Genomic DNA, 26,385 nt, shown 5'->3' on the forward strand with positions numbered 1-26,385 from the left:
GGCTAACAATAATTGTATACTCTGTATTTGGAGAAGCTAAGGGAAAGCATTTGAAATGTTTTCATCATTAAAAAAAAAAAGATAAATGTTGAAGGGGTTACGTTCGTTCAACATGATTTGACAAACTTGTAATGTATCCAAATATCAAATAGGACGTCACGTTCAAATTTTACATTTGAACTAGAAAAAATATTTTAAAAACTAAAAAGAGGCAGGACGGGGTCTTCTCCGCCCTCCTCTTGGGCTTTGTCGGGTCTTTGTTCCGCCCTCGCTTCACTGGTACAGAACCACTTAGCTGTGATTAAAAGGAGGGGACCAGGCAGCAGGGCGGGGCCTGCGGTGCAGGCGGGCGGCGACAAGGCGAAGGCTGTGAAGTGCTCAGTGCCAGCTGAGGGGCAGCATGCGCACGGGAATGACTACCGGCTCTCCGCGCCGACGCCGCGGGGACCCCTGATCAGACAGACAGGCGGCCGGGACAACAGGACTGAGGGAGGAGGTGCGGAGTGCCGCAGACTGAGCCTTGGCGACAGAGCCATGGACGGCCTGGATAACACCACTCTGTTCCTTGACCCGTCCTCGCTGCTGCCTGATAACCTCACCTTGTCGCCGAACGCCAGCAGCCCGAGCACCGGCACTCTCTCTCCCGCTGTCACCTTTAGCCCCAGTCCCGGGCTCAGTCTTGCTCCGAGTCCGAGCATCAGCTTCAGCACGGAACCGACCCCGACCTCAGAGCCCACGAGCAGCAGTCTTGCGGGTGGACTGTCGGGCCAGGGCTCCTCCGCCTTCCCCCGGCCCTGGATGCCCCATGAGCACCCATTCTGGGACACGCCACTCAACCACGGCCTGAATGTGTTCGTGGGCGCCGCCTTGTGCATCACCATGCTGGGCCTGGGCTGTACCGTGGACGTGAACCACTTTGGGGCGCACGTCAGGAGGCCCGTGGGCGCTCTGCTGGCCGCGCTCTGTCAGTTCGGCTTCTTGCCACTGCTAGCCTTCTTACTGGCCCTTGCCTTCAAGCTGGATGAGGTGGCCGCCGTGGCCGTGCTCCTGTGCGGCTGCTGTCCCGGTGGAAATCTCTCCAATCTCATGTCCCTGTTAGTGGACGGTGACATGAACCTCAGGTATGCCCTCTTTCTCACCCCAATCCGCAGAGTTCACATCAGGAGGGGTGTATGGAGCTTTTTGGGGGGTGAAGTCCGGAAGATGAACAGAGAAGGGGGAAACACTCAGACGTGACTTTGCAACCCTGGCAGACACTTAGAGGTTGTGTATCGATGGAGGAAGACCTGGCTGCTTAAAGACGCTGGGATTTCACGCACAGCCCTTTTCCGGAGGGACGGGGCATTAGCTCATGTGTCCAGTAACTGGAAGGTAAAGAGAAGGGAGAAGCATCTGAAGCTAGGACTCGAAGAAAATGGGGGGGGGGGTTGTAGCAATTTAGAACTGTAGTCCCCTAAAGAAAAGCAATTTTGACAGTGCAACATAATTGAGTTTAATCTAACAAGTAGCATCACCAGCTTCCGGGCTGCAGAGAATTTGGTAGGGTTAAAAGAAAAAAGGTTTCTTTCTTGTTCTCAGAGTCATCCAGTTTCCAGGCTTTATGAAGCCCAGGGCAGCCATCCTGGGTCCTGAATCCTAGGTCAGTATCTTGCCTGGGCTTCATGTTTCTATTGTGACAGACTTCAACTTGAACGCCGCCGCCGAGGCTTGCAGTGCCCCCACCTCCTTCCCCACTGGGTAACAGGCACGGAAAGACATGGCTGCCTCTTTGCCTCAGAGCCCTCCCTGACTTCTGTTCATGCCTTTTCGCAGCATCATCATGACTATTTCTTCTACGCTTCTGGCCCTGGTGTTGATGCCCCTCTGTCTCTGGATCTACAGCCGGGCTTGGATCAATACCCCGCTGGTGCAACTGCTCCCCCTAGGGGCAGTCACCCTGACTCTCTGCAGCACTCTCATCCCCATTGGGCTGGGGGTCTTCATTCGATACAAATACAGCCGGGTGGCTGACTACATCGTGAAGGTAAGGTCTCTCTCTTCTCTTTCCGGGGCAACCTGCTAGAGTCCGCTCTTTGCAGAGTGCTAGGTGGGAGGTTTGAAAGCCGGGAAGAAAACAAAGGACTTTCTGGGACACGCGTAACAAGTCACCATGACAAGCCTGATGTGGGAAATTCCTAGGACAATAGCTCTAATTAAATCACAGCTGATGTTGGGAATAAAGATGCAGGTTGTAATCCCCAGTACTCAGAGGCTGACCCAGCAGGGACTGGATTTGAAACCAGCCTGGACTACAAAGCAAGGTCTTTTCTCAACTCCTACCTGGTAAGGCCTACCACCTCTGAAAATTCACAGTAGGCCGAGAGATCAGTTGGTTATCACTGGGGCATATGCTCGTGGGGACACTGTGCAGTCAAATGGCAAACACTGCAGGGCATAGTGCCACACACCTTTAATCCAAGCACTTGGGAGGCAGAAGCAGGCAGATCTCTGTGAGTTCCAGGCCAGCCTGGTCTACATAGAGAGTTCTAAGACTGCCAAGGCTACACAGTGAGACCCTGTCTCAAAACAAAAAAGCTAAACAATGGCAAACCGGCAAGCATTTCCCACTAATAGTTCTAAAATTCAGAGCAAAAAAAAAAAAAAAAAAAAAAAAAAAAATCAAAACATTTTATAATGCATTAGTATATTTTCAAGAGTGGAATTCTAATTCTGAAGAAACAAACCCTGAAATAGGTACCCTTAAATATCCTAATTTAAAAAGTTGAAATCAGCAAAATGGTGTGTCAGCATAATAAAATATACAAAATGTGGGTCTTAAAACAAAATGTGGGGTCCTGGATAGTGTAAATTATATAGTCACTTCTAACCCCATGCGTCTTTTTTCTTCCTTGTCACATTCCTTGATATGGTTTTTCAAGTTAATGAAATGATAAGGGGTTGCTATTACTAGAAACTATTTCTAACACTGATTTACTTTTGTTTTGTTTGTTTGTTTTTGGTTTTTCGAGACAGGGTTTCTCTGTGTACCCTTGGCTGTCCTGGACTCACTTTGTAGACCAGGCTGGTCTCGAACTCACAGTGATCCTCCTGCCTCTGCCTCCTGAGTGCTAGGATTAAAGATGTGAGCCACCATGCTCAGCTTGATCTACTTTTAAAACAGATATTTTAGCAACACATACCTTCTAATACTTGACCAGAGAATATTAATTTTACTTCTTTTGAAAAATTTTTTAAAAAGGTAAAAAAAAGCCAGGCGTGGTGGCGCATACCTTTAATCCCAGCACTCCAGAGGCAGAGGCAGATATATCTCTCTGTGAATTCGAGGCCAGCCTGGTCTACAAAGAGAGTTCCAGGGAAACCCTGTCTTTAAAAAAAAAAAAAAAGGTGAAGATACAAACAGGATGCTCATTTTTAGGAACTATGATAACTGAAGTACACAGCTAACTAAAGTGCAGAGATAACTTTAGATTAAAAAAAAAAAAAAAGGAGTTGTTTCAGTGTTGCAATTATGGAGACTTTAGAATACAGACACTTCCTTGTTTTACTTTTACTAACTTATTTTCCACTTGTGCAGAGGAGCCAACTTTCCCTAGCAAGAGAAATGGTTCATTTTTGCACATGGGTCTAGCCCTAAGTGCAATAAGTCCTGTACAATAACCAACATAGGGTGTGATAAACACATGTTTATACACTATCCCCATAGATAGTCTGGGAGATTATTTATTCAGTGCAACCATTAGGCTACTGTTTTATTGAGGCTATGGCTTTACAAACACCTAAAGTGAGCGTTAAGTCTCAGTGCTCACCCATGTGACTTCTTCCATCTTTCTTTTCTTTTCTTCTTTTTAAAAAATTTAAATCATTTAAAATTTTAAGAGACTTTGTAGCTGGAATCCTCAGAACAGAGAACTAGATTCCTGTCAGTGCTTTCAATAGGATACATTCTGAGGATTAACAAAAGTGTTGATTTGTAATAGTTTTCTGCCAGTGTGTATGTATTTTTATATGCTTACGGTATTATTTCAGCATCATCTAGAGTAGAATTTTTGACCAGCCAATATCAATTTAACATTTATTATTATTAATATTTACTATTATTAATTATTGGTTTTTTTGAGACAGGGTTTCTCTGCATAGCCCTGGCTACCCTGGACTTGCTTTGTAGACTAGCCTAGCCTCAAACTCACAGCCATCGCCTGCCTCTGCCTCACTGCTGGGATTACAGGCATGGGCTAATTTTAAATATTTTAAAAGATCACTTAGAGCATGTCAGTCCCAGAGCCTCCTGAAGGATCACCTCTCTGACATGCTCCCTCAGAGGGGCAGAGTTTGCTCTTCAGCTTTCATGGCTAGCTAGTGCCCTCACACCCCATGCGGAAAGACCAACTTAACTGCCTCTCTGAAAGCAACTGGGGGAATTTAGATTTCTTCCTCATTTGTGCATCCTCTTTTACCTGAATGAGTGAAATGGGCCAGTCAGAACGCCAAGAGGGCACATTTTACCCAGCCCACAGCAGTATACCTAAAACCTCCCTGTTGTAAAACTTCCTAAGAATCCTTAGAAACTTACAGTTGGGAGATTTTTTCACGGACAAATCAGAGAGCAAAGTTAAAGAATTGATCGTATCTTACACGTACATTTTTCTCTAATAAGTTGGTAATTGTTTTCCTGCTGTTAATTGTCTTTGGGAACTATACTTTGAAGGTTAAAAATATCTTAAACTACGTCACTGTTTATTGTAATCTTTAAGAGCCTTTTATCTCTTGTGTAAAAGGAGGACTGATTTCATGTAGACTAAGTGGTCTAGTCTAGTCCTCAGACCACAGCTGGGTTCTTAGGCTCAATTGTAGCTGCTCCATTTCAAGGAAGCATGCTGGTAAATTAAACACACACGCAGAATACTTAGAGTTTACGACCACGGCTAAGAGGCGGAGGGCAGCCTGCCTAAAAGCAGTAGCTGTCCCCTGACCACTGGTTTATCCTTCTGAAGACTTTTTCAGAAGGAACAGACTGTTCTTATGTTGCTCATCCAAGGCAATGGCCAGAGCCCAGTGAAGTGACTAGATACCAGGCCAGGCATCCAAGCAATATGTCTGGCATGGAGTAACTAGGCTATGGACGTGCTCTATTGGTGACCTCCATTTTGTGTGGGAGGTGAGAATGGATTCTTCCTCATGGATGTCATTTTTGATAGTCTGCCTGTCTGTTTTCTCCTCTCAGGTCTCCCTGTGGTCTCTGCTAGTGACTCTGGTGGTTCTTTTCATAATGACTGGCACCATGTTAGGACCTGAACTGCTGGCAAGTATTCCTGCAGCTGTCTATGTTGTCGCCATTTTTATGCCTCTGGCAGGCTATGCCTCGGGCTATGGCTTAGCCACTCTCTTCCATCTTCCCCCCAACTGCAAGAGGACTGTATGTCTGGAAACAGGAAGTCAGAACGTGCAGCTCTGTACTGCCATTCTCAAACTGGCCTTCCCACCGCGCTTCATAGGAAGCATGTACATGTTTCCTCTGCTCTACGCCCTGTTCCAATCCGCAGAAGCAGGGGTTTTTGTTTTAATATACAAAATGTATGGAAGTGACATACTGCACAAGCGAGATCCCCTAGATGAAGACGAAGACACAGATATTTCTTATAAGAAACTGAAGGAAGAGGAAATGGCCGACACCTCCTATGGCGCAATGGGGGCAGATGACTTAGTAATGATGGAGACCACGCAGACCTGCCTCTGAGCATGGGGATACACAGGGAGCCGCCGTTAGGCTAAAGTATCACTTCCTGTTTATGGTCTGTGGTAGTGCGTATGGTTCCCATCCGAGATAAAGATGGACTCACGTTTCCTGTAACAGATTTGATCCTCACACTGATGATGTTAATAATGGCGTGCCAGTATTTAACCATGTGTTTTTATAAATCACCAGTGTTCCAATACTGCTTACACCTGGGCCGGCTAAAGTGCCACTTCCTCTGGCTAAGTGTGCCGTTTAATTTAATTTTCTTTTATTTTTTGCCATTTCCACCACCATTGCTACAGATAGAAAGCACTGTATTAGAAAATGGGGTTGGAAATGTAGATGTCCGATGTGTATATATATATATATGTGTGTGTGTGTGAGTAAAGTTGTAAAACAAAACACGTGTTTGCTCAGCTTACAAACACCTGATGATATTCAACAGTAACTTGTGTTGACGAAAGTCCAAAATGGGTCCAAAACTGCAATATAGCATTTCGTTGTCAAACCACTAACAACCCAGAGCAAATCATATTAATATGTGTGCCTACTTGATCTAGTATCTATTGGTAATGACCACCAACATTTCTCAGGGATGAGGGCATCCCCCCCCCCCCCCCATCTGTTTCTTGTATTTGTGTAAACGCATTTCAGATCCATTTATCGTCTGAGGGAATGGTTTACTTAGGACAATTTGTATACCTCATTCCAGAGGAAAACGGGTTCACCTCTGGGAAAGGACTGTAGCTTCAGGCTCCTTAAGCTGTTCCTAAGTGTGTCCCATTGCTCTGGGTGAGGTGAGCTGTGATCTGAGCCAACAGATAAGAGGCTCAAAGGAGTCCCCTAACCTTGGTGTATTGCTAATCAGTCATCCTAATCAGACGCCCGGCCTTCCTTGTCTTTCTCATGGCGGACACCTGGAGCGATGAGCGCATGGGCTCCACCTGGCTCGGCTTATCCCGGTGATGACTCTCGGGTGGAATTCTCACCTCGCCCAGTTCCCCAACAAATCGCTACTGTGTCTAGCAAGGTAAGCCCTCTTTCCTCATCCTCGAAGGGGTCGCATCTTTCCAGAGTACGGAGAGGCTGGGGAAGAGTTTCGCTCTGCGGCCAGGGGCGGTAAGGCTTCTTCCGCCGGTGCGCGGCAGCCTATTTAACGCGGCGTGGTGGGCAGCTGGGTTGCGCTGATAGCTGCCTGGGCGGGCGAGGCGCGGGACGCACAATGTTCCCAGCGAGCACGCCCCACTCCTGCCCGCATCCCTATCCGCCGGCCTCTAAGGCCGGGGATGGCTGGCCGTACGGCGCCGGGGGCTGCCGGCCCGCGCCCCCCTCGTTCCTCCCTGGCTGCAGGCAGCTCATGGCCGCTGACTACTTCGACAACTACCGGCGGGCGCAGCTCATGGCCCTGTTATCGCGGGTGGGTCCCCGTCCGGTCAGCAGCCGCGATGCTGCGGTGCAAGTGAACCCGCGCCGCGACGCCTCAGTGCAGTGTTCGCTCGGGCGCCGCACGCTGCAGCATGGACGGCGCCGACCGAGCCCCGAGGTACAGCCTGGTTCCCGCCAACCTGGCAGCCCCGTCGGCGCTCGGAGACCCGCGCGCTCCTGGCGCACCATCGCCGTGTACTCGCCGGTAGCCTTCGGTGGCCTCGCCTCCTCCTTGGAGGTCGCGCAGACACCCACGAAGGGAGAGAGGAGGCCGGCCCCCGCGGGGACCCGGGACCCGGAGCCGGGAGAGGTGGCGGAGTTGAAAGCAGTCCCCCAGCCGCGCTCCGAAGAGAGCGACGTCCAGCCCAATGGGCAAGCAGGGCGGGAGCAGACAACGCGGGAGGACTCAGACAGTGTGGCGGAGACGCAGCTCGAACTCAAGAGTCAGGAGCTGCGTCCTGCCGCAGAGGCAGCTCAGGACCCTAGTGACCCGGCCGCTGCGGGAGACGGGACCTCCCCACAGAGCACGGAGCAAGACAAGGAGCGCCTGCGCTTCCAGGTGAGGCCTAGCGGCCGGGGCGTCTCCAGAGCTGGGGGTATCGTTTGGGGCTAAGCTGGGGACTCTGGATGATGCACGGCATAGAATTCTTCAATGCCATCAGTGTGTATGCTTTTTTTTTTTTTTTTTTTTTAATAATGTGTACGGGCGTTTTGCCTGCGTGTATGTGCACTTGGTAGTAGTGGAGACATGGGAGCAGAAGAGGGCGTCAGATGCCCTGGGATTGGCGGCTTACAGATGGTTGTGAGCCACCATGTGGGTTAGGAACTGAATCAGGGTTCTCTAAAAGAACAGGGCGTGCTTGTAACAGCTGAGCCATCTCTCCAGCCCCTCAACATATAAGATCTTGCAGCCGCTGGCTGTTAACGCAGAGGGAGCCGTTTACACAACAAAACCAGCACATATGTGGCCTGACTCATTGGCAGTCTCTGTTCATGGGGAAATGACAGTGTAATGACTTTATCCTGGTCACATGGACACCATAAATAAGGCCCCCGTGTTGAATGCGCACAGTCCAGTCTGGACCACAGCTGAGGCTTCTCCCTCCCAAACCAACCAAGCAACTCTCCTCATTCATCCCCAAGGCCAGCACCGCTAAGCCTTTGGTTGGTCTTGAGTGCCTAGGCTAGCCAAACAAGGCTTGGGGGCATAGGGAGGGCAGCTGTAATCTCCAAGGAATTCCTTGTTCTCTCCCCCCACCCCCCACAGTTACCTCAGTAGGATTGTGCTTGTGTTAGGGGATGGGGGTAGCAGTGGAGGAAGAAAGATGCTCGTAAGAGCACTTGGCTATTGTCATTCGCGGCTGGGTGTGATCTTAGGCAGAAATCTTCAGCCTTTTGGCCTCTGTGGTGTTTGCTCACCTGTAACAATTGCATAAGGTGCTCTTTAGGTACCAGTCCTAAAGAGCTAATTATAAAAACTTGTTTCCAACTTGTCACTAAGTGGGAAGGTGGGGAAGTTTAAGAATCAGGTGCTAACACTACACAGTTCAGACGAAGTGAGCTATACTTACAGATATGTATCAGGACTTTTTGGAGACCTCATTAGCCTCGTGGAGAATTTAATGTCGGCTGAAAACCTCAGAACGTTTAGAAGAGCCTTTCTCCCTCAGAGTAATAACTTTTCATCTGTGAATGTCCTAAGATCATGACTAATGAAAGAATCTGGGCCCCAGACAGCACTGGGTGTTTGGTTTTTCTCTTGTCTTAAAAAACTTGCCAGCTACTCAGATCTAGCCAATGGACAGGACATTCTCCACAGTTGTGTGGAGAGTGGGGACTGATTCTGACATGAATTCTGGTGCCCCATATTTGACCACTTCACCTTGCTGGGGAGGCCTGGTGGCACTCAGAGAAAGAATAAACAGGCTACCAAGATGAGACTTGATAGCCTATGACCATATGGTGGGGGAGGAGGTCCTCTTCTGTCACAGACCTAGGGGAGGGGAATAGGGTGAAAGCGGGAGAGAGGTGGGAACGAGAGGATACAAGTGAGGGGAAAAAATTGAGCTGTAATCTGAATAAAATAATTAAATAAAAAATAGCATTTAATAATAATTAAAAAAAAACTTGCCAGTAAGCCAAATTAGTCTGGTATATAAGTCATTTTGTTTGGCCGGCTACATATTTGTTTGATTGCGCTATTAGCTCACCTGATTAGTTTAGAGGCCAACCCAAACCAGGTCTTATTTCCCACCATGATGTAGACTGAAATTTGGTACTTTTAAAGTATCAAGCAGAATCTGTCCCACCTTCTAAAATGAGGGTAGTTTGGGCATCACTCGGTTAAAGTCTGGTTTCCTGCTGTTCAGTTCTTAGAGCAGAAGTATGGTTACTATCACTGCAAGGAGTGCAACATCCGGTGGGAGAGCGCCTATGTGTGGTGTGTGCAGGGCACCAGCAAGGTAAGAGACAGCGGCGTGGTGTCCGGTTTCTGCTTGGAAGCTGGGCATCTGCTTCACGTGGGTGCTCTTTCTCACCACAGGTGTACTTCAAACAGTTCTGCCGAGTATGTCAGAAATCCTACAACCCTTACCGAGTGGAGGATATCACCTGTCAAGTAAATCAAATGTTTGCATTTGGGGATGGGGGTTTTTGTGTGTACCTTTTGGAATATATTTTCTAAAAGTGGGTTAGGTTCCCAGCAGTCTCAGGTTCTGTCTTTGTTTTCTTATTTTCAGCCAGGGTGGTAGAAAGTTTCCTGCCCTGTGAAATGGGATGATGATCCCTTCTGCTCTTGCACAACTTGATTGGATAGTTTCTTTAGAATCTGTTACCTTGTTTGCAGTGCCTTGTTGCAGTCAGGTTGCTTACCTGGCGCTCACTCTACTTGGCATAAGGGAAAATATAGCAGATGACCTCTGCTAGCTTGAGGTGGTGCCGTGTCACCCCAGTGCTGAGGAGGACGCACCTATCCAAGTTACAGTATTAAACACAACAAGTTGAACTTCATCCTTTCTTGCTTGGGAGTTCACAAAGGGAGTTTCCCATAAGGCCATTCTAAATTGTCTGTCCCACTTTATGTGCTTCCCCCATAACTATGGCGGCGAAGCGTTCGCTTAGATGATCTTTAAAAAAGAAAGAAGTGACAGTATTTACCTGCTAATGTAAATCGCAGAGTCCAATCAATGCATTTAAGCTGGTAATTGTAGAATTAACTACCTTAGGGTGTGCACTGAGGAACCAAGGACGGAAAACCATTAAGACTCCATTTAGAAAAGGGGACAGTAGGCGCCTTTCTATAAGAGTGTGCCGTAAGCCACTCTGTACTTGGCTTTCAATGTCCATCCAGCACATGCTTCACTTGCTCTGTAGTCTGCTTTGCAGCTCCAAGAATCAAGGGGAGAGGGGGCTCATCCTCTGTACTTTTCACTCTGATCTTTCAGAGTTGTAAAAGGACTAGATGTGCCTGCCCAGTCAGACTTCGCCACGTGGACCCCAAACGACCCCATCGTCAAGACTTGTGTGGGAGATGCAAGGACAAACGCCTGTCCTGTGACAGCACTTTCAGCTTCAAATACATCATTTAGTGAAAGTTGAAAATGTGTCTGCTAGGTGGGGCTGCTGGGAGCGGACAAGTGAGCTTTCTCTCCTATGCCCCCTTCCCTTTCCCCTTCTCAAAATAACTCATGAAAGACAATGTCCTTTGAGAAAGCCTGTGAATAAAAGGTTTTGCAAACAGCTTGAGGCTTTATCCAATTTATGTCTCAGTTTGAGGAGAGCTTGTGTTGAAAGTTGGTACTTTTGCTAACATCTGTTGATGGCAGAGTGGGCCAGGGATACTTAGGAAGGTTATAGGCACTTGACTTCTTAAGACTTCATAGACAAAAGATCTATAGATTTGGTCTGTAGGTCTGAAGTTTCTAAGAAAGATGTTATTAAATAGGACCCACACACAATAAAGTTGTGTCGTTTTTTTTTTTTTTAATTTTAAATTGGGCCTTCTTAATTTAAAGGTCCTCTTGGGAACCTAGAGAGGCCACTGGCAGACAGTGGTGCTGGGTACAGTCTCAGGTGCCTCTAATGAAACACGTGTTGGTTATTGGTCTAACACAAACATCATAGTTGGAAACAGGTGAAAACTCTGCTCCCTTTCAGTCTTATAAACATTTGTTACGGTAGCAGCCAACACACTTCTCCCAGAACATGGATGGGAGTCTGACATCATGGGCACGAGCAAGTATTCGAAGAAATGTGCTAAAAGTCCAAAGTGGGCTCGGAGACTCTCGTGGGTCCTTGTGTGGAGGGGACAGGACCACCTGGGCCCAAATGGATCAAGCTGGTGGATGTGCAGAGGGCCGTCAGCCTTGGGCCCTGTCCGGGTGCACAGCAAATACTCTTGGTGATGCTGAGAGGGGCTGTCTGTTTTCAGAGGACTGAAAAGATGCAGAACCTTTTTAGCTAAATGCCTCAAGAAAGCATTGTCTGACTTAGACCAATGGAGCTGAAAAATCTGAATTGAGTGTGATAGAAAGCTGTGTTTCAGGCTTGGACAACATGTGTGAAGATCCATGGTAAAAAAAAAAAAAAAAAACCAACCAGAGGTCAATTACTGAGTAGCAGGTGAAACTAGCAAGATCAGACTGGGGAGCTTTTCAGACCCTTGCTGGGGCTGGCCAATATGTAGTTATCCAGGAGAAGGCACTAAAAAGGGTTTTTATCCGTTGTTACTTTTATGCGTATGCATTTTGCCTACACGTTCTGTGTATTGCATGCATGCCTGGTGCCTCAAGTAGCACACGGCACCGGATCTCCTGGAGTGGGAGTTGCAGTTGGGAGGCACCATGTGGGTACTGGGCACTGAACCTCAGATCCGCAGCTCCTCCACAAGGACATCATCAGTGCTCCAAACTACTGAGCCATCTCTCTTTCAAGCCCCCTCTAAAGCATTTTAAATGCATGTGGTAGGCGGTGGAGCATTAGGATAGGTTGCCTTTTAAAGCAAAGCACTCTGGGTATCCGGAGACAGATAAGGAGCTCTAGAGACTAAGGTGGCTGGTGAGAAGGAAGCACCAAGAGCTGTGTGGTTAACTGTGATGTGGTTCACTTGTTCTCATGGCCTCTTTCACAAAGTTGGAACTAGGTCCTGGCAAGGGTAATCCAGTTAACTCCTGTGCTTTTGGTGGGACAAGACATGCATACTATGTACTCAGAAAGCACTCGCCAAGTAGAGTGGACTAAAGAAACCTACCCACAAAACCACACTGTTCACGTATGCAACCCAGAGTGTAGAGAGCATCAGACCCTGAGAGCAGAGGGCTACCAGAGAGCATCAGATCCCGAGAGTGGAGGGCTACCAGCAGATATTCCAAATGCCACCTCTGCATGTTGAAAGAATTAGTTTTAAAAAAATTTTTTTTATTATTAATTTATTCTTGTTACATCTCAATGGTTATCCCATCCCTTGTAGAAAGAATTAGTTTTTAAATGTAATTTTCACACTTACTTTCTTTTTTCTTTTTTCCTGAGCAGGGTTTCTCTGTGTAGCCTTGGCTGTCTTGGACTCACTTTGTAGACCAGATTGGCCTTGAACTCAGAGATCTGCCTACCTCTGCCTCCCGAGTGCTGGGATTAAAGGCATGCACCTCCGCACCTGGCTCTTACTTTTCTAAGTAACCGTGAACCACTTTGAAATCTGTGTGTGTATGGGGGGTGGGGGGGCACGGAGAAACTATGGAGTGTGTTTCCTGAAGTGTGAGAGATGTGCTGTGTGGACAGAGTAGTTCACATCACTGTGTTCTGATAATGATCTTTCCTAAAAGGTCCCTTAGCAATGCTTCAACCCAAGAGAGGTGGTGGCTAACAGCTCTACCTCCAGAGTCCCTAAACCTTGATACAGCTCCAAATCCCGTAACTGTACTCTGGCTTCCTATAGAGCGGCACCAGGAAACTGCCTGGTCTCTCTAGTTCCTAACTATTTAAAATGATGAATTCAGTGAACAGGGTTGTATGCAGCAAACATTAGGTTCTCATGGATTGAAAGGAGCTGATTAAAATTAGGCACTAATGATTCTGTTTGTATATGCAAACTTTGGGGTCAGAGGATAGATGACTCAAGTGTACGTGTAATGGGAGAACAGTTCTAATGGATCTGTTTTTTTTTTTTTTTTTTTTTAATAGATGTATTCCTTTTTTCTTTCACATCAGTACCAAGTTAGTTACATATAAATTGTTCAAAAAGTTTGGGTAGCCAATCTAACTTCTTTTCTTCTGCTTTTTTGAAGTAAAATTATACGTCAGAACTATACAGGTACCATGATGTCATTTATAGTCATCTTTATTTTTTTTTTTTCTTCTTCTTAAAATACCACACAAACCAACAGCTACAATGTTTTTTTATTTTTAACAAAAAGGATGTAAGGAGGGTGAGAAAAATGGGAGAGAGGGGATGAGAAGTGTGGTGTGTCTCTGGACACCATCCCTGTGCCTGGTCCCCCCAACCCAAAAGTTATTAATAATTTAAAGGACACCATTTACAGTACCAGAACACCATTAAAATAATTGTTTTTTTTTTTTTTTTTTTTAAATCTGGGTCAAAAAATACAGTGATTATGAGTGTGCTGTGACCAGTTAGGAATTTTACAGGAAACATAACTATGGCCAGCAGTCCGACGGTGTGCATGGAGCCTTCGATGAACGCACTGGAGCATAATTACATCCCTGTCAGGGTCCACGCCCCCCCTCCCCCAGGAAAAGGCAAAGCTAAGCAATTCATTTCTACATTCCAAACTCTGGAGCCACAGAGCCCAGGCTGAAAATAAAAGTCACAGTGGAAAAAGAGATGCATATAAAAATACAAGGTGTTCCTTTCCAATCAGGAGTTGTGGGCCTACATTCATTTCCTTTACAAAATGCTATTTTTTTTTTTTAAAAAAAGGACAGAGGATCCAGTTTGTGTTATGCTACGGACTTAGACAGTGGAGGGAGAAGGATATTGTGTGTTTTGCGAGTCAGTCTTCAGGCTTCCTGTCCTTTCCCCCACAGCCCCAAGGTCCCTTCAGCCTGAAACGCTTGAGCCCTGCATCAACACGCAGGTCATCTGCACCTCTTCTCTCTGATGCCTGCAGCCTTCAGAGCCCGCAGAACACAGTCCACCCTCAGGGACCACAACTGTTCCCTTAGCTTTGTACGTGTACTCTGGTATAACAGTGCGTGGCACGAAGGTACGAGAAAATACAGGTTTTAGCCTATGCAGTGTCTGTAATAGTTACGGAGTAAAATAAGTTAACATGTCTAATGAGAAGCGCTGACGGGCAGCGAACGTCTTTTTATTTTACACTTTAAAGTCTCTGCAGGCATCTACTTTGGTTAGTTATCGACGGTATCAACATTAGCACTGACCAGAGAGCTGAGCAGCAGAGTCCAATAACGTTAACAGATATATTATTTCTTCTTTGAGACACTGGGAAAACCCAGTCTTAAAATATTATTAAAGTGTTCTAACATTTACACACTATGAAGAGTTAGATCTAATAAAATAAAATTTCTTCAAAAATAATCTTGCAGTGCTCTTTTAGGCTCTGAGAAACGGTCACCAGACACCCACACCTTTGAAAATGAGACTGTCGCACACTCACACACCCCAACTCACACACACATAATTCCTTTTACAAAAAACAAACAAACAAAAAACCAAACACCCCAAACCCTTATCCCATAAGTTGGGAAACAAAAGTAAAACAAAACCCCAGACCCAATGGTTTTTGCAAATTAGTCTGTTATCTGACTGGGTGGTCAAGTTGATGAAGTGTCAACTGTACATTATGTTGGTGACGGCTAGAAACCCAAGTGGCTCTGTAGGCGCAGGTCTTCAGCTGAAATGAACCGGCCCCGATCCCAGCCTCATTTCTCCTGCCCTGCAATGTCTTGGAGGCCATTATTGCAAACATCCTCGGAATTCTTCTTTCTCCAGAGTAATGTACGCATCACTTTTATGCATCACTTTTTAGCCCTTTTTCTTTTTCACATAGGTTAATTAAAAAAAAAAATTCTTCATACAGGTACTGTTGAGGTCTAGGCAGCAGTCAAGCAGTTAGAAAAAAAAATTTTTTTTTTTTTTGACAGTCTGAAGTTAGTAGACTACCCAAAGTTATCGGTGAGTCACGAGGGTTCAAAAAGGTGCTTCGTTACTATCCTTGATCGTCCGCGGCTTACTCCCTCTCCAGTTAGGAGGGGTCTCGGAATCCTGTGCTTGCCTCGTTTCCGACTTGTTTGGCCTGTGCTAGAAGTGGATATGACTGCACCACGCGAAGAGACTCTCTGATCTCCAGGTTAAGTTCCATCAGTTTGTAGTTAGCCTCTGACATGTCCAGGTTTGAGCCGATGACCGCAAAGCTACCCGTCTGGCCTAGCGTCTGGTGGTGGAAGTAGATATGTAACAGCGTCTGCACGGGGTCATCCTCACAGCTGCCAAAGATGTCACTGGGCCAGAGGGTTCTGGAAACAGAGCGTTAAAAGTTCTGAGGTGTACATCATAACCACACAGGCTATGTTTTAGGTTAAAGCCTACAAACAAAACTGCCCGGCGAACATCTTTATTACTGAGGGAATGTACCACGGTGCTGTGCCGTCCCTGCCCAGCTTACCTAAAAGCCTTGACTTGTGCTACAGCCGACACAAATTCCTTGTTCTTCAAAGTTTCAATCAGAGAATGGATGGCGGTTTCTATTGTGGTCTGCGCAGCTTTGGAAATATCGATTTCTTCATTTTCCGAGGCAGCCTCAGCTTCTTTGAGAATACTGTCCAGCTGGGCAAGTTCTTCTGACATGTTGATGACCTAAAACAAATATGCCTTTAAGGATGTGTTCTTATAGTCAGCCACAAAGAAGGGGCCTAATCAGCTGCTGGGGGCCGGGGGGGGGGGGAGGGTGCTGTAGAGCTGATGGTAGAAGCAGGAGGCTGGGGGGGCTGTAGAGCTGATGGTAGAAACAGGGGGCTGGGGGGATTGTAGAGATGATGGTAGAAGCAGGGGGCTGGGGGCGCTGTAGAGCTGATGGTAGAAGCAGGGGGCTGGGGGAGGCTGTAGAGAGGATGGTAGAAGCGCTCTTCTTTCAGCAGGAATATAAACTAGTCACCAAATAAAGACTTAAACAAGAACTCTAAAAGGCTACCCTGAATTCGAGAGCCTCTTGCTACAACCTCCTGATTATTGGGTATCACAGTACATATATAATGTACTATACCTACACACACACACACACACACACACACACACACACACACACACAGACAAGTAAGTAGTCCTATACCAGGTTTAGAGATTCTAGAAAAATCACTTTGCAATAAATGTTTAATACTATATTTTTGAAGATTATAACTTTTGGACAGTGAAATAAAGTATATTTTAGAAGGTTACTTACCCAGGATATTTCATAGAAATATGTATGTGTGTATCTATGTGTATGTGTGTGTTTGTATCATGTGTATATACACACACACACATGATATTTATCTATATATAAAAATTTAAATATTCAGTTATTCTCCCAATGACAATTTTAGTACCAGCATGTAAGGAGGGGAGAGAAAGGTTGTTGTCAGTAACTGTGAACCTATATATCACCCTTTGCATTAATGCTATGTGCATTCACAAAACTACAGAAACAGGATGTTAGGAGCTTCCCAGTACAACTTTCTGCATGATTTACTTTCGATTCTAGGTCTGTTTCTACTACCGAACTGCTGGCCCAACCTGGCCCAACCTGTTGGATATCAGCTCTCGTTTACTAAATGGCCTGAGGTGGCACATCAATCTGAAAAATAGCTAATTGATCAACTGGGGGGAAAAATTGATGTAAGTGGCTTTTGACTTTGAGCATTCTAACAAGGCATGTATATACTTAAGCGTACGCATGCAGGGCCCCCCATACACAGCATATATTTACAACTCTCAGAGCTACCCCTGGTGCCCACTGGAATTTACCTCTGTTTCGTTTTTGATCGTATTTACTTGGTTGATGAGTTTGCAGTAAGCCTGGAACAGAAGCAGCAGCTGGAAGTGCAGCCTGTACAACCTCCGGCAGAGTTCCAGCTCCTAGAAACGAGCAAGGTTCACTCAGGTTAACCAAGTGAGGGGTCTGAAGAGACAGTGAACTTCCGGGAAAACATTGCAAATCTGTTAAGATTGTCTTGGCATTTGTGCTTCTGTGGTAAGCAAGTTAATATGGTGGGAAGCTGATAAGAGGCAGGTGAAAGGTGCTTTGGGGGCTGGCATTCAAATAACAAGGCTCATTGCTGGTTACACAATTCCGTTTTAGTAGGAAGCACATTTTCACACTGGACAGACAGTGTCAGAAGGCAATATATAGGCTGCTTTCCAGGGGAGGACTCAACACAAATTTAAGATTTTAAGTTGACGATGGGAAGAATTTGAGGGTACACAGGCTTTGATCCCACCAAGGTTCTAGATGAGCCCCTCAGGGGGCACAGAGCAAAACTGGGTGTCCTCTTACCAAAATAAAGGGACTTTTAAAGAAAACCACTTGGTGATCTCGTGCAAGTGAGACCGAAGCTGGCATGTACAATTTCAAGTTTAATGTGTAAAGGGAGATATGTCAGATATAAGGGTGCAACCGCTAGTTGCATGTATGTATTCGTTATAACATCCCACCATTCACCATTTTATAGGACTGACGTGTCATGGGTTAGGGCTATGCAAAACTGAAGCACATACGACTTTCAAAGCGGTCAATGACAAAACATTGGTAGGTCACAAGAGGACAAATGGCAGATGAAAACCAGTTTGTCTCGCAAGGATAAGGAATCTATAAATCAAGACAGGCCACTTACTGCTAGAACTCCCATTTGCTAAGCAAGGTGATCGGGTCACAAAAAATACAAAGAGAAAGAGATCAAGAATTAGTGTAAGAAATCATCGTAACGAAGGGTACAGGTGCCCCATGCAAACGGAAGAATGCGTTTATACCCCGAAGAAAGTTTTAGAAAGTCATTTTCAGAATGCCATTTTCTGGACACTCACGGCAAGAACTCAGGGCAGGCTTTGTTTTCTTTTGGCAAATAAGATTAATTTGAGCTATAGTTTATTTTTGTCTACAAGCCACAAAGAATAAAAAAGAAGAAAGTGATCTTCAGACCTTTAGCTGTTGTATTCTTTGATCTAGGTTTTTCGCCCCCCCCCCCAACCCAACTGTAATAACATTTCCATGAGTACAGTGGGAAACCTATAAAATGAATTTACCATTTATCATCATTATTATTTTTTAACCAAAAGGTTGGCCAAATCGGGGCAAAATCTTCCACAGGCAATACTTACCCCACCCAGCATCAGGCAGGCTCTCTAGAGTGCCTCATTTTAGACTTTTCCTACCTGTTGGTCTCTACTTAGCTCTCAGGCTGTCTCACTGATGCTGTGAGCCACAGGGCACAACACCAGCGGCTGGTGAGTTTTATGCTATACTTCAAATGCCATCTAGGTGAGAAGTTTGACCTAACTGGGCTTGAATCAAGGGAAGATGCTGCATGTGAAATAGGAGAAATATGCAGTGAAAAGTGTTGGCCGTGTGGAGAAGAGTCACTCTGAGTTAAAACAGACTGCTGGTACGTAAACGGAGCTTCTAGAGCCTGCTTTTCTGACTGGTTTCCTCCAGAGGGCTGATTTTAAGCACATTAATTCCTGTCAGTTTAGGAAGAATTTGCTAAGCAAAGGTGACCTTTAGCTCCACACATAAATTATGCAAACAGTGGCCCAGTGATATTAGGAGAGCGCAATCCAAACATCAAACAGTAGTAGCAAGAGGCTTTACTTCATGTAGTTTATTTCAGGTGGGAATTTGAGTTTTAAATCCCTTTCCTTATGTTAGCATGATAAGTGGAGCTGATTTGTACACACAAGCCCAGAGTGTTGGTTTTGACATGCGCCGATAAAGCATACGGTCACAACGGTTACAGGCAAAGGCACACACTCTATAGCTGTGAATTACCAAAATTGGTCTTGGTGCAATGGAAGCAGATTTTGAGGATGGCACATACACATTTTAAGTACACTGATGTTTGTTTACGTGATAGATTTTTTTGTCTCCATGAACTCGGTAAATATTTACTGACTGCTTGAATAGACTGGAGGAGAGATACAAGTTACTCCCAAGTGCAGCCTCCGTTTTTCACTCAGCACATCTTGTGCTGTTAACCGAGTTAAGAGTCTTAGAGATGATGGAATTGTTTTAGAGGAGGAAGGAATAGACGAACCACTCCACCTTTCTACCTAGTTTATACAGCTGCTCATAGGTAGCAGCAAAAGCATGTCTGTCTCGCTCATCTCTTTACTCACGATTTTAATGGTACAGAGCTTAGAATTACCTGTCTAGGTTTGAGTCTTTATGTGTACTATATTGGTCCTTCTGAGCCCCAGTTCCCTCGTCTTCAAAAGAGAGAGAATGACTCTGAAACAATGTTATGGCCTGTGCCTGAAAAGTTTAACAGTTAAGCTATGGTTTTTCCTCAAGATTTCATTCTTCTCCAAATTCCAGATTTTTATTATAGTGTAACTTTTGTGGAGATATACTATTATAAATGTAACTGAAGTTGAAAAAAGTAGGAATTCAAATGTCAGGCATGGCGATGGCTAAGCTGCTGAAGGAGTTCTCCTAGCATGAGGGTGTTCCCACTGGAATAGCGCATAGGTTCTCCTAGCCTGAGGGTGTTCCCACTGGAATAGCGCATAGGTTCTCCCAGCCTGAGGGTGTTCCCACTGGAATAGCGCATAGGTTCTCCTAGCATGAGGGTGTTCCCACTGGAATAGCGCATAGGTCTCAACATATTACTCCCAGAGGAGGATGGGTGGAACTCGTATTGTGGCTGCTCCTTTCTCTAAGAAAATGAGTTGCTCGGCCGGGTGTGGTGGTGCACGCCTTTAACCCCAGCACTCGGGAGCCAGAGGCAGGTGAATCACTGTGAGTTCGAGGCCAGCCTGGTCTACAAAGTTTAGGACAGCCACAGCTACACAGAGAAACCCTGTCTCAAAAAAAAAAAAAAAAAAAAAAAAAAAAAAAAAAAAAAAAAGAAGAAGAAGAAGAAAAAATGAAAATAAGTTCCTACTGCATACAGTGACTGGAGGACACCATCTAATGCCCCCCCCCCCCACTTTTACATTTACAGCGGCATAGACAAGGGAGCACATTGCTCTGGGTTTGCTTTTCTCACCAGACAATAGCCACCGAATACTAATGTGCAACCATTTCTTTTTTTTCCCTAAGAGGCAGATGCAACTAGATGCCAATTCGGACTGTCTAGATACCCATCTTGCTTATCTGCTAACTGTTATTAAGCTCCAGTCGCAAGCTGGTTGTTTACTTTTATTAAAGTGAAGTTTTCATTACTAAGCCAATATTTCACTGAACCTAACTTTCAGAAAGATTGTTCCGATAACCAAAATGAAAAAGGCTTACAAACATTCTCTCTAAGGATATTAGTTAGGACAATTATATGTATACATTTTTTAATAATATTCCATGTAGGCACCCAGCAGAGAGTAGAAGACTTACTTGTGCACTGGTGTTTATCCTGTATACATCTTCGCTGGCACCGAATGTCCTCTTACAATTGTCTAGCCACTGTAGAGATAAGGAAGGACAAATTTCAATACTCATTTTGTAATGAACAAAACTAGTGCTGTAACAAGTCTGTCTACATAAACCAGAAACTGGCTTGGAAGGCTAGGACCAGCTGTAGACACAATCTTATATCCACTTAAGGCCAATAATTCATATGGAACAAATGAACATGGGATCAATAGAACAAGATGCATACACTATAAGTTTATTAACAAGGACACAGTCCGTGTTCTTAGGACCCGGAACGTCCCATATTGCAAGATCCTTCGCTTTGTGGATTTTATTGGAAATCGTCACTGTCTTATCTGACCTTTGTGTCTAAATGTGAGATTCGGAAAATGAAAGATTCACCTTCTCCTTGGTCAATTTAATAAAGGCTACTTACAGAAAAATGAGCCAGGGCTGAGTGCTCACGCCGAAGTTTAGTTCTCTAAAGACTCATGCCAATTTTAATTAGTGAAACAGAAACCAAGATCCATCTAAATCCCATTTTTATTTACTTTCTATCTTTTTGGATGGTAATAAATGACAAGCGCACTCTCTCTGAGGCGTTGTGGATATACACGGACTATCTTGACCTGGGGGCTGTTCTTAAAGTCGATACTAATGTAAAATAGAGTAGCATTGTGGATGCAGAAAAATGGAGACACAGAGTTTCCAAAGGCCCCTGAGCTTTGGCGGTTCGATGTTGTCAGTTCTTCTGGCTGACTGCGTTTTGTTGTTGTTTCTTTGTGTGTGTGTGTGTGTGTGTGTGTGTGTGTGACTTCTTTTGACAAAAACCACCAGCTACACTAAGTAGCTGGAAAAGATTTTAGTGTTAGATATTTAAAATTCTCAATTGCAGCATATTATTCTACATGCAAGGAATTAAAATTAGAAATGGCAATTGTTTCAAAAACAACCTCTCTTTGACCTCTGTCTCTTTTATCACAACCACTCAGACAATAGCGGCCCTTGGGTTATTTTCTTGACAGCATCTTGAAATAAAAACATGTTAAACCTTTCTGGTAAGAGCATGGCTGGTGGCAGCCACTGTCAGTAGCTATCGACAGATTTCCTCATCTCGGTGACATCTACCACGGAATTTATGCCTCGATCTCTATACAGCTTGTTAGGATGCATATACACTTAACTACTTGCCCAGTTTGTCCAAGTAAACTAGTAAATGGAAAAGTTGTTCCAGTTGATTATTTACCAACTAGTCTAAACATTTTAAATATTGCACACCATGTTTAGCATTTTAGGCAACATTAATGTAGTAATTTTTTAATTTATTCCTAATAATAATCCCATGGCTGCATACTAACCTCCTAACAGTCTGTGTAGACGTAGCAGAAGAGCTGTGTGGAGAAGTCTACTTCCTACCTAGTTGCTCTCAGTGTTTTCTTCCCTCAAATGAAGGTAAAAAGTTGAGCTGCTGAGGAGGTGGGCGGCTCTGTTTCTGGGTATTGACAGAGCAGCTTCGGTGCAAGCAAGCCATCCTCCGAGCCAATGAGGGGCACTGAAGCATCATCAGCCAGGAGTTTGGTCAAGTACTGGCGTGAGCCCTGCATCTGCCCCTTGCTGTAGAGAGTGGGCAGATAGTGGCAGCTCTAAATTCACACCCTAAGATTTCTGTGTGCTGCGACCTGCAGTTATCAGTGACAGTGATAACTGGACTAAAGGCTCCAGCAAAAGCAGCTCCAGACAGTGAGCCCAACTGTGCAGGAGGAGCAACCGGAAGGAAAAATAATTTACAGTCCCCACAGTGCTGGGGAGATAAATGTCCAATCCTTCCAAGACTTTGTGGTTCTAGTTACTGCCTTGGGCCTGTCAAACCATGTTAACTTTGGTGGCAGATATAAACCCAGTTCTAGGTAGGAAAAATAACAAGTAGGGTGGCTATGTCCTCAAAAGACTTCATTTACAGAAAATAAACAGTGGGCCAGATGCAAGCGGAAAGTCAGAGGTCAGTGACCTACGTCCAAGAAAACTCTGCGATTATCAGCCATTTGTATGTCCATGTACATTTCAGAATTGAATTTCAGAACCCCATTAGTATGCTGTCCGATTTCCAAGCACATTAATTCTACAGATGTTATCTTTACAAAATTGGGTTTTTTGACAGACGCACAAAAGAAACACAGTTTGGTCCTGTGGTCTTTTCTCATGGTAATGAGCTATAGTAATGGGACGTGATGGTGGCTGTGACGGTGATGTCTGGAACGGTGACAGTCTAGCAAACCGTTAGCTAGATTTATCTCTGTGCATTTGATGTTACCTCATTAAAAGCAGTTAATCTGTTGTTATACAATCAAGCACCCTAAAACGTGATGGCTTAAAATAACAGTGAGGAGAAAAAAAAAATTTGCTATGCATATAACCAATATCAGATAAATGTATGCACTGTTGGTGGTTTGATTCTGATGGCCTGGCCAGAGCCTCAAAGCTCCAAGCAGGCCTTACTTCCTCCTGACCTGCGGGCTCATAGCTGGGATGCCTCTCTTTTCCTCTATGGCTGGTCATGCTGTAGTATGGGCCAGAGTTTCCCAAAGCTTGAAGCAGACACTGTAAAAAGCCTCTTAAGGGTTTGTCTTGTGAAGTCCAGTGGTTGGAGGGAGTAACAGACCATTGCAGGCTGCATGCAGGTGGTGCTGAGCTGTGCTGGAAAGGCATGTGGACCAATGAATCCTGATCACTGAGCTGTTATGGTACCAGCCACAGTGTCTAGGATAGGCAGTGACTTCCGAAGATCCACCAGGCACAACCACGGTGGGAGAGACTGTTACCTCGCATTGAATTAAAGCAAAAGTGTTCTGGTCATCAAAAGAGCCTTCAGTCGTGAGAATTATAGCGTCAGGAGAAAGAAAAGTAGTCTCAATACATCCATCCAATAAAAAGCACACATGAGGCTCAGTGGGCAGAGGTGCTCACTACCAAGTCTGATGACCTGAGTTGGGTTTCTGGGACCCAGTGGAAGGAAAGAGGAAACTTCCACAAGGTGCCCTATGACCGCCACACGCATGCCATAGTAAGCCCCTTCCTTGCCCACAAACTATAAGGGAAGCCTATATTTAAAATAAAGACTGAGAAAATAATTAAAAATAATTTTACAGTAACTGAGAAAACCAGCTTATTTATATAGACCCGTGCAGAATTCACAAGCTGCCCTTATGAAGATTTCCATGCTCAGATACTCTTGACAAAGGAATTGTAAGATAAGTTTCCACCACGTACCTACCAGAATGACTGAAGTTACAAAACCAAACCAGCCAAACAAAAGCAAAGGATAGTATCTGGTAATGATCAAAGAATGAAGCAATGGAAGGTTTCCCGGGCACCTGGTAACAACCACTCCCTCAGTAGCATTCCTTGGTGGACCCGACTCAGGCGGATTTTATACCTAGCCATTCCACGGACATTTGCACACAAATTGTGGTGTTTATAGGGCGACCCCATCACGCCTGATAGTTCCTTGAGCTGAGAGCTCTTTTCATCAAATATGCGCTCACACCCCGCTGGGAAGGACAGGAAGCCATGGTCCAACCATTTTCATTCCCTGAGCTCATCCTCCAACCTCAAATTCAGAGTTGTTTCTCAAGCCCGCTAAATTCTCCTTCCCTTTGGAAATAATAACATAGTACTTGGCTTACAACAGCTTTGCCAGACCATCTGACTGAGGAGTCTCTTTCGGCACTGGTACTTTTATTTTTATTAGTAACTGTGTGACCGGTACATTATTAATCTTAGCTAAAAGCCTTGGGACCAAGTGTTTCAGGTTTGAGGATATTTGCACATTCATTTTTTTAAAAAATGAAACAGAAGTCTAGAATAGAATTTGTGTGTGTGTGTGTGTGTGTGTGTGTGTGTGTGTGTGTGTGTGTGTGTGTGTAGTATTCACATAACCTACAGGTACATCATCACTGTGCAACTCTTTTTTTTTTTTTTTTTTTTGTTTTTTTCGAGACAGGGTTTCTCTGTATAGCCTTGGCCATCCTGGACTCACTTTGTAGACCAGGCTGGCCTCGAACTCACAGAGATCCGCCTGCCTCTGCCTCCCAGGTGCTGGGAGTAAAGGCGTCCGCCACCACGCCCGGCTCATTGTACAACTCTTTTTTTTTTTTTTAATTTTTTTATATTTTTTTATTTTTTATTTTTTTATCAGCCCACTCAGACTGCGCTCCCTCCCTCTCACTCTCCCGAGGGAGAGAAGATCATTGTACAACTCTTAATTGTTCACAAAACAAAGTCTGTATGAACAGAGCCATCTGAAAGTAAGGGTCCCACTGTATGAGCCACTTGCGGGGCAGTCTGCTTGGTCTGCCATTGCTGCCACAGTCTTAATTTAAGCTTCTGGGACTCATTTTTTTACATTATATTTTCACATGAGGATAGCTGTGACATCATGTTGGTACTTAAAGTTTCAGATTTTTGTTTGTTTTTTTGGTTTTTCAAGCCAGGGTTTCACTGTCTATGTCCTAGACTTGCTTTGTAGACCAGGCTGGCCTCGAACTCACAGAGATCCTTCTGCCTCTGCCTCCCAAGTGCTGGGATTAAAGGCGTGCGCCATCACGGCTAGCTAAGTTTTCAGATTTTTAAGTATTTTAGATTTCAGAGTTTTGGGTCAGGGACACTCAACTTGTGTTCACATGCACAGTTTGTGCTACAAATTCTTACCTAGAATGTTTACGGAAAGAAGAGCCAGGTTTTCACACTCGATTTTTCGTAGGTCTTTAAATGTGGTAATATTTAATACTAATTAGTGAAAGTTTCATCTATTTTAGGAAAAAGAAAAAAAAAAAAGCCTAATGCTTGTCTGGGAGAGCATTCGCCCTTGCCTGTTTTTCTGTAAGGGCCTGACTAAGAGAACTGGGCCGACTAGAACTGCGCAACCATTTCCTAGCAGGACACAACTGTAATCTGTCCCATGCTTGTCGCCTCCTCCACCCACAACGCCATGGTGAAAGATAAGTTTTCTCAGAGGCAGCAGCTGCTCTGTACACAGATCTGTCACTCGCATTTCCAAATACCACTACTTACCCTCCCCTCCGCCCCCTCTGCCGTGCTGACCTCGGCTGCAGCCTCTCACTGTGTTCTCAGGAACCGCTTAAGGACACCGAGAGCTGCCTGTCTGGGGTATTCTGCGCCCAGGTAAGCACTTGTAGTGTAATGAAACAAGTGCTTGTTTGTGTGTGTGTGGGGGGGGAGACTGACCTGCTCGGCTGCTTCCTTCTTGGTGGTGTAAGTATCCAGATGTTCCTGCAGCTCCAAGACCCCGAACTTGAGTGTTTCCAGCAGGCCGCACGCCATCAGCTGTGGAAGCAGACGCACTGATCTCAGTCTTGGAAGGCTGTGCGAGCCTGCCAGCTGGTTATTGGACACACGCTTTGCTCCCTGTCAGACCAACGTATACACCTCTAAGGTCCTGACCATCCTGGGCGCTTCTGAGCGTGCAGTTTTCTAGCCTATGAGAGCCTGCAGCAAGTCAGGGGCGACCAAAGGGCTCTGGATATTTTGTGATGAGAGGTCTAGCTGTATCCTACCAGATTTTGTTCAAGAACAGGAAAGGACATACATTTCTAGAGTGTGACACTTCAGCTTCCTCATCCTGGGTTCTACATG

The 26,385-nt window shown here is 45.2% G+C and overlaps 3 protein-coding genes across 7 annotated transcripts in view; 2 read left to right on the forward strand and 1 right to left on the reverse strand.

Moving 5' to 3' along the window:
- Positions 1 to 470: 470 nt before the first annotated feature.
- Positions 471 to 5,755, forward strand: Slc10a4 (solute carrier family 10 member 4). Its single transcript, XM_051170468.1, has 3 exons — positions 471 to 1,121; positions 1,813 to 2,023; positions 5,222 to 5,755. The coding sequence occupies exons 1-3, from the start codon at positions 535 to 537 to the stop codon at positions 5,732 to 5,734; spliced, it is 1,311 nt and encodes a 436-aa protein (XP_051026425.1). The 5' UTR covers positions 471 to 534; the 3' UTR covers positions 5,735 to 5,755.
- Positions 5,756 to 6,956: 1,201 nt separating this feature from the next.
- Zar1 (zygote arrest 1) lies at positions 6,957 to 10,746 on the forward strand. The gene is made up of 4 exons (XM_051170803.1): positions 6,957 to 7,718; positions 9,529 to 9,621; positions 9,702 to 9,776; positions 10,603 to 10,746. Exons 1-4 carry the CDS (start codon positions 6,957 to 6,959, stop codon positions 10,744 to 10,746), a joined length of 1,074 nt encoding a protein of 357 aa, XP_051026760.1.
- Positions 10,747 to 15,304: 4,558 nt separating this feature from the next.
- Fryl (FRY like transcription coactivator) overlaps positions 15,305 to 26,385 on the reverse strand; it is a 143,888-nt gene continuing 132,807 nt past the window's right edge. For 3 of the 5 annotated variants that reach the window (XM_051170788.1, XM_051170784.1, XM_051170786.1), the window contains 6 exons: positions 25,978 to 26,076; positions 20,716 to 20,784; positions 18,005 to 18,022; positions 17,139 to 17,249; positions 15,802 to 15,992; positions 15,305 to 15,652 (listed from right to left, as the gene is read on the reverse strand). In XM_051170788.1, the coding sequence (XP_051026745.1) occupies positions 15,382 to 15,652; positions 15,802 to 15,992; positions 17,139 to 17,249; positions 18,005 to 18,022; positions 20,716 to 20,784; positions 25,978 to 26,076 (759 nt within the window). In that variant the 3' untranslated portion in view covers positions 15,305 to 15,381. The remainder of the gene's footprint in view (positions 15,653 to 15,801; positions 15,993 to 17,138; positions 17,250 to 18,004; positions 18,023 to 20,715; positions 20,785 to 25,977; positions 26,077 to 26,385) is intronic. The other 2 variants (XM_051170785.1, XM_051170787.1) reach the window with 1 other exon arrangement.

This window comes from Acomys russatus, chromosome 28 (genome assembly GCF_903995435.1).
Source record: "Acomys russatus chromosome 28, mAcoRus1.1, whole genome shotgun sequence".
NCBI classification, from domain to species: Eukaryota; Metazoa; Chordata; class Mammalia; order Rodentia; family Muridae; genus Acomys; species Acomys russatus.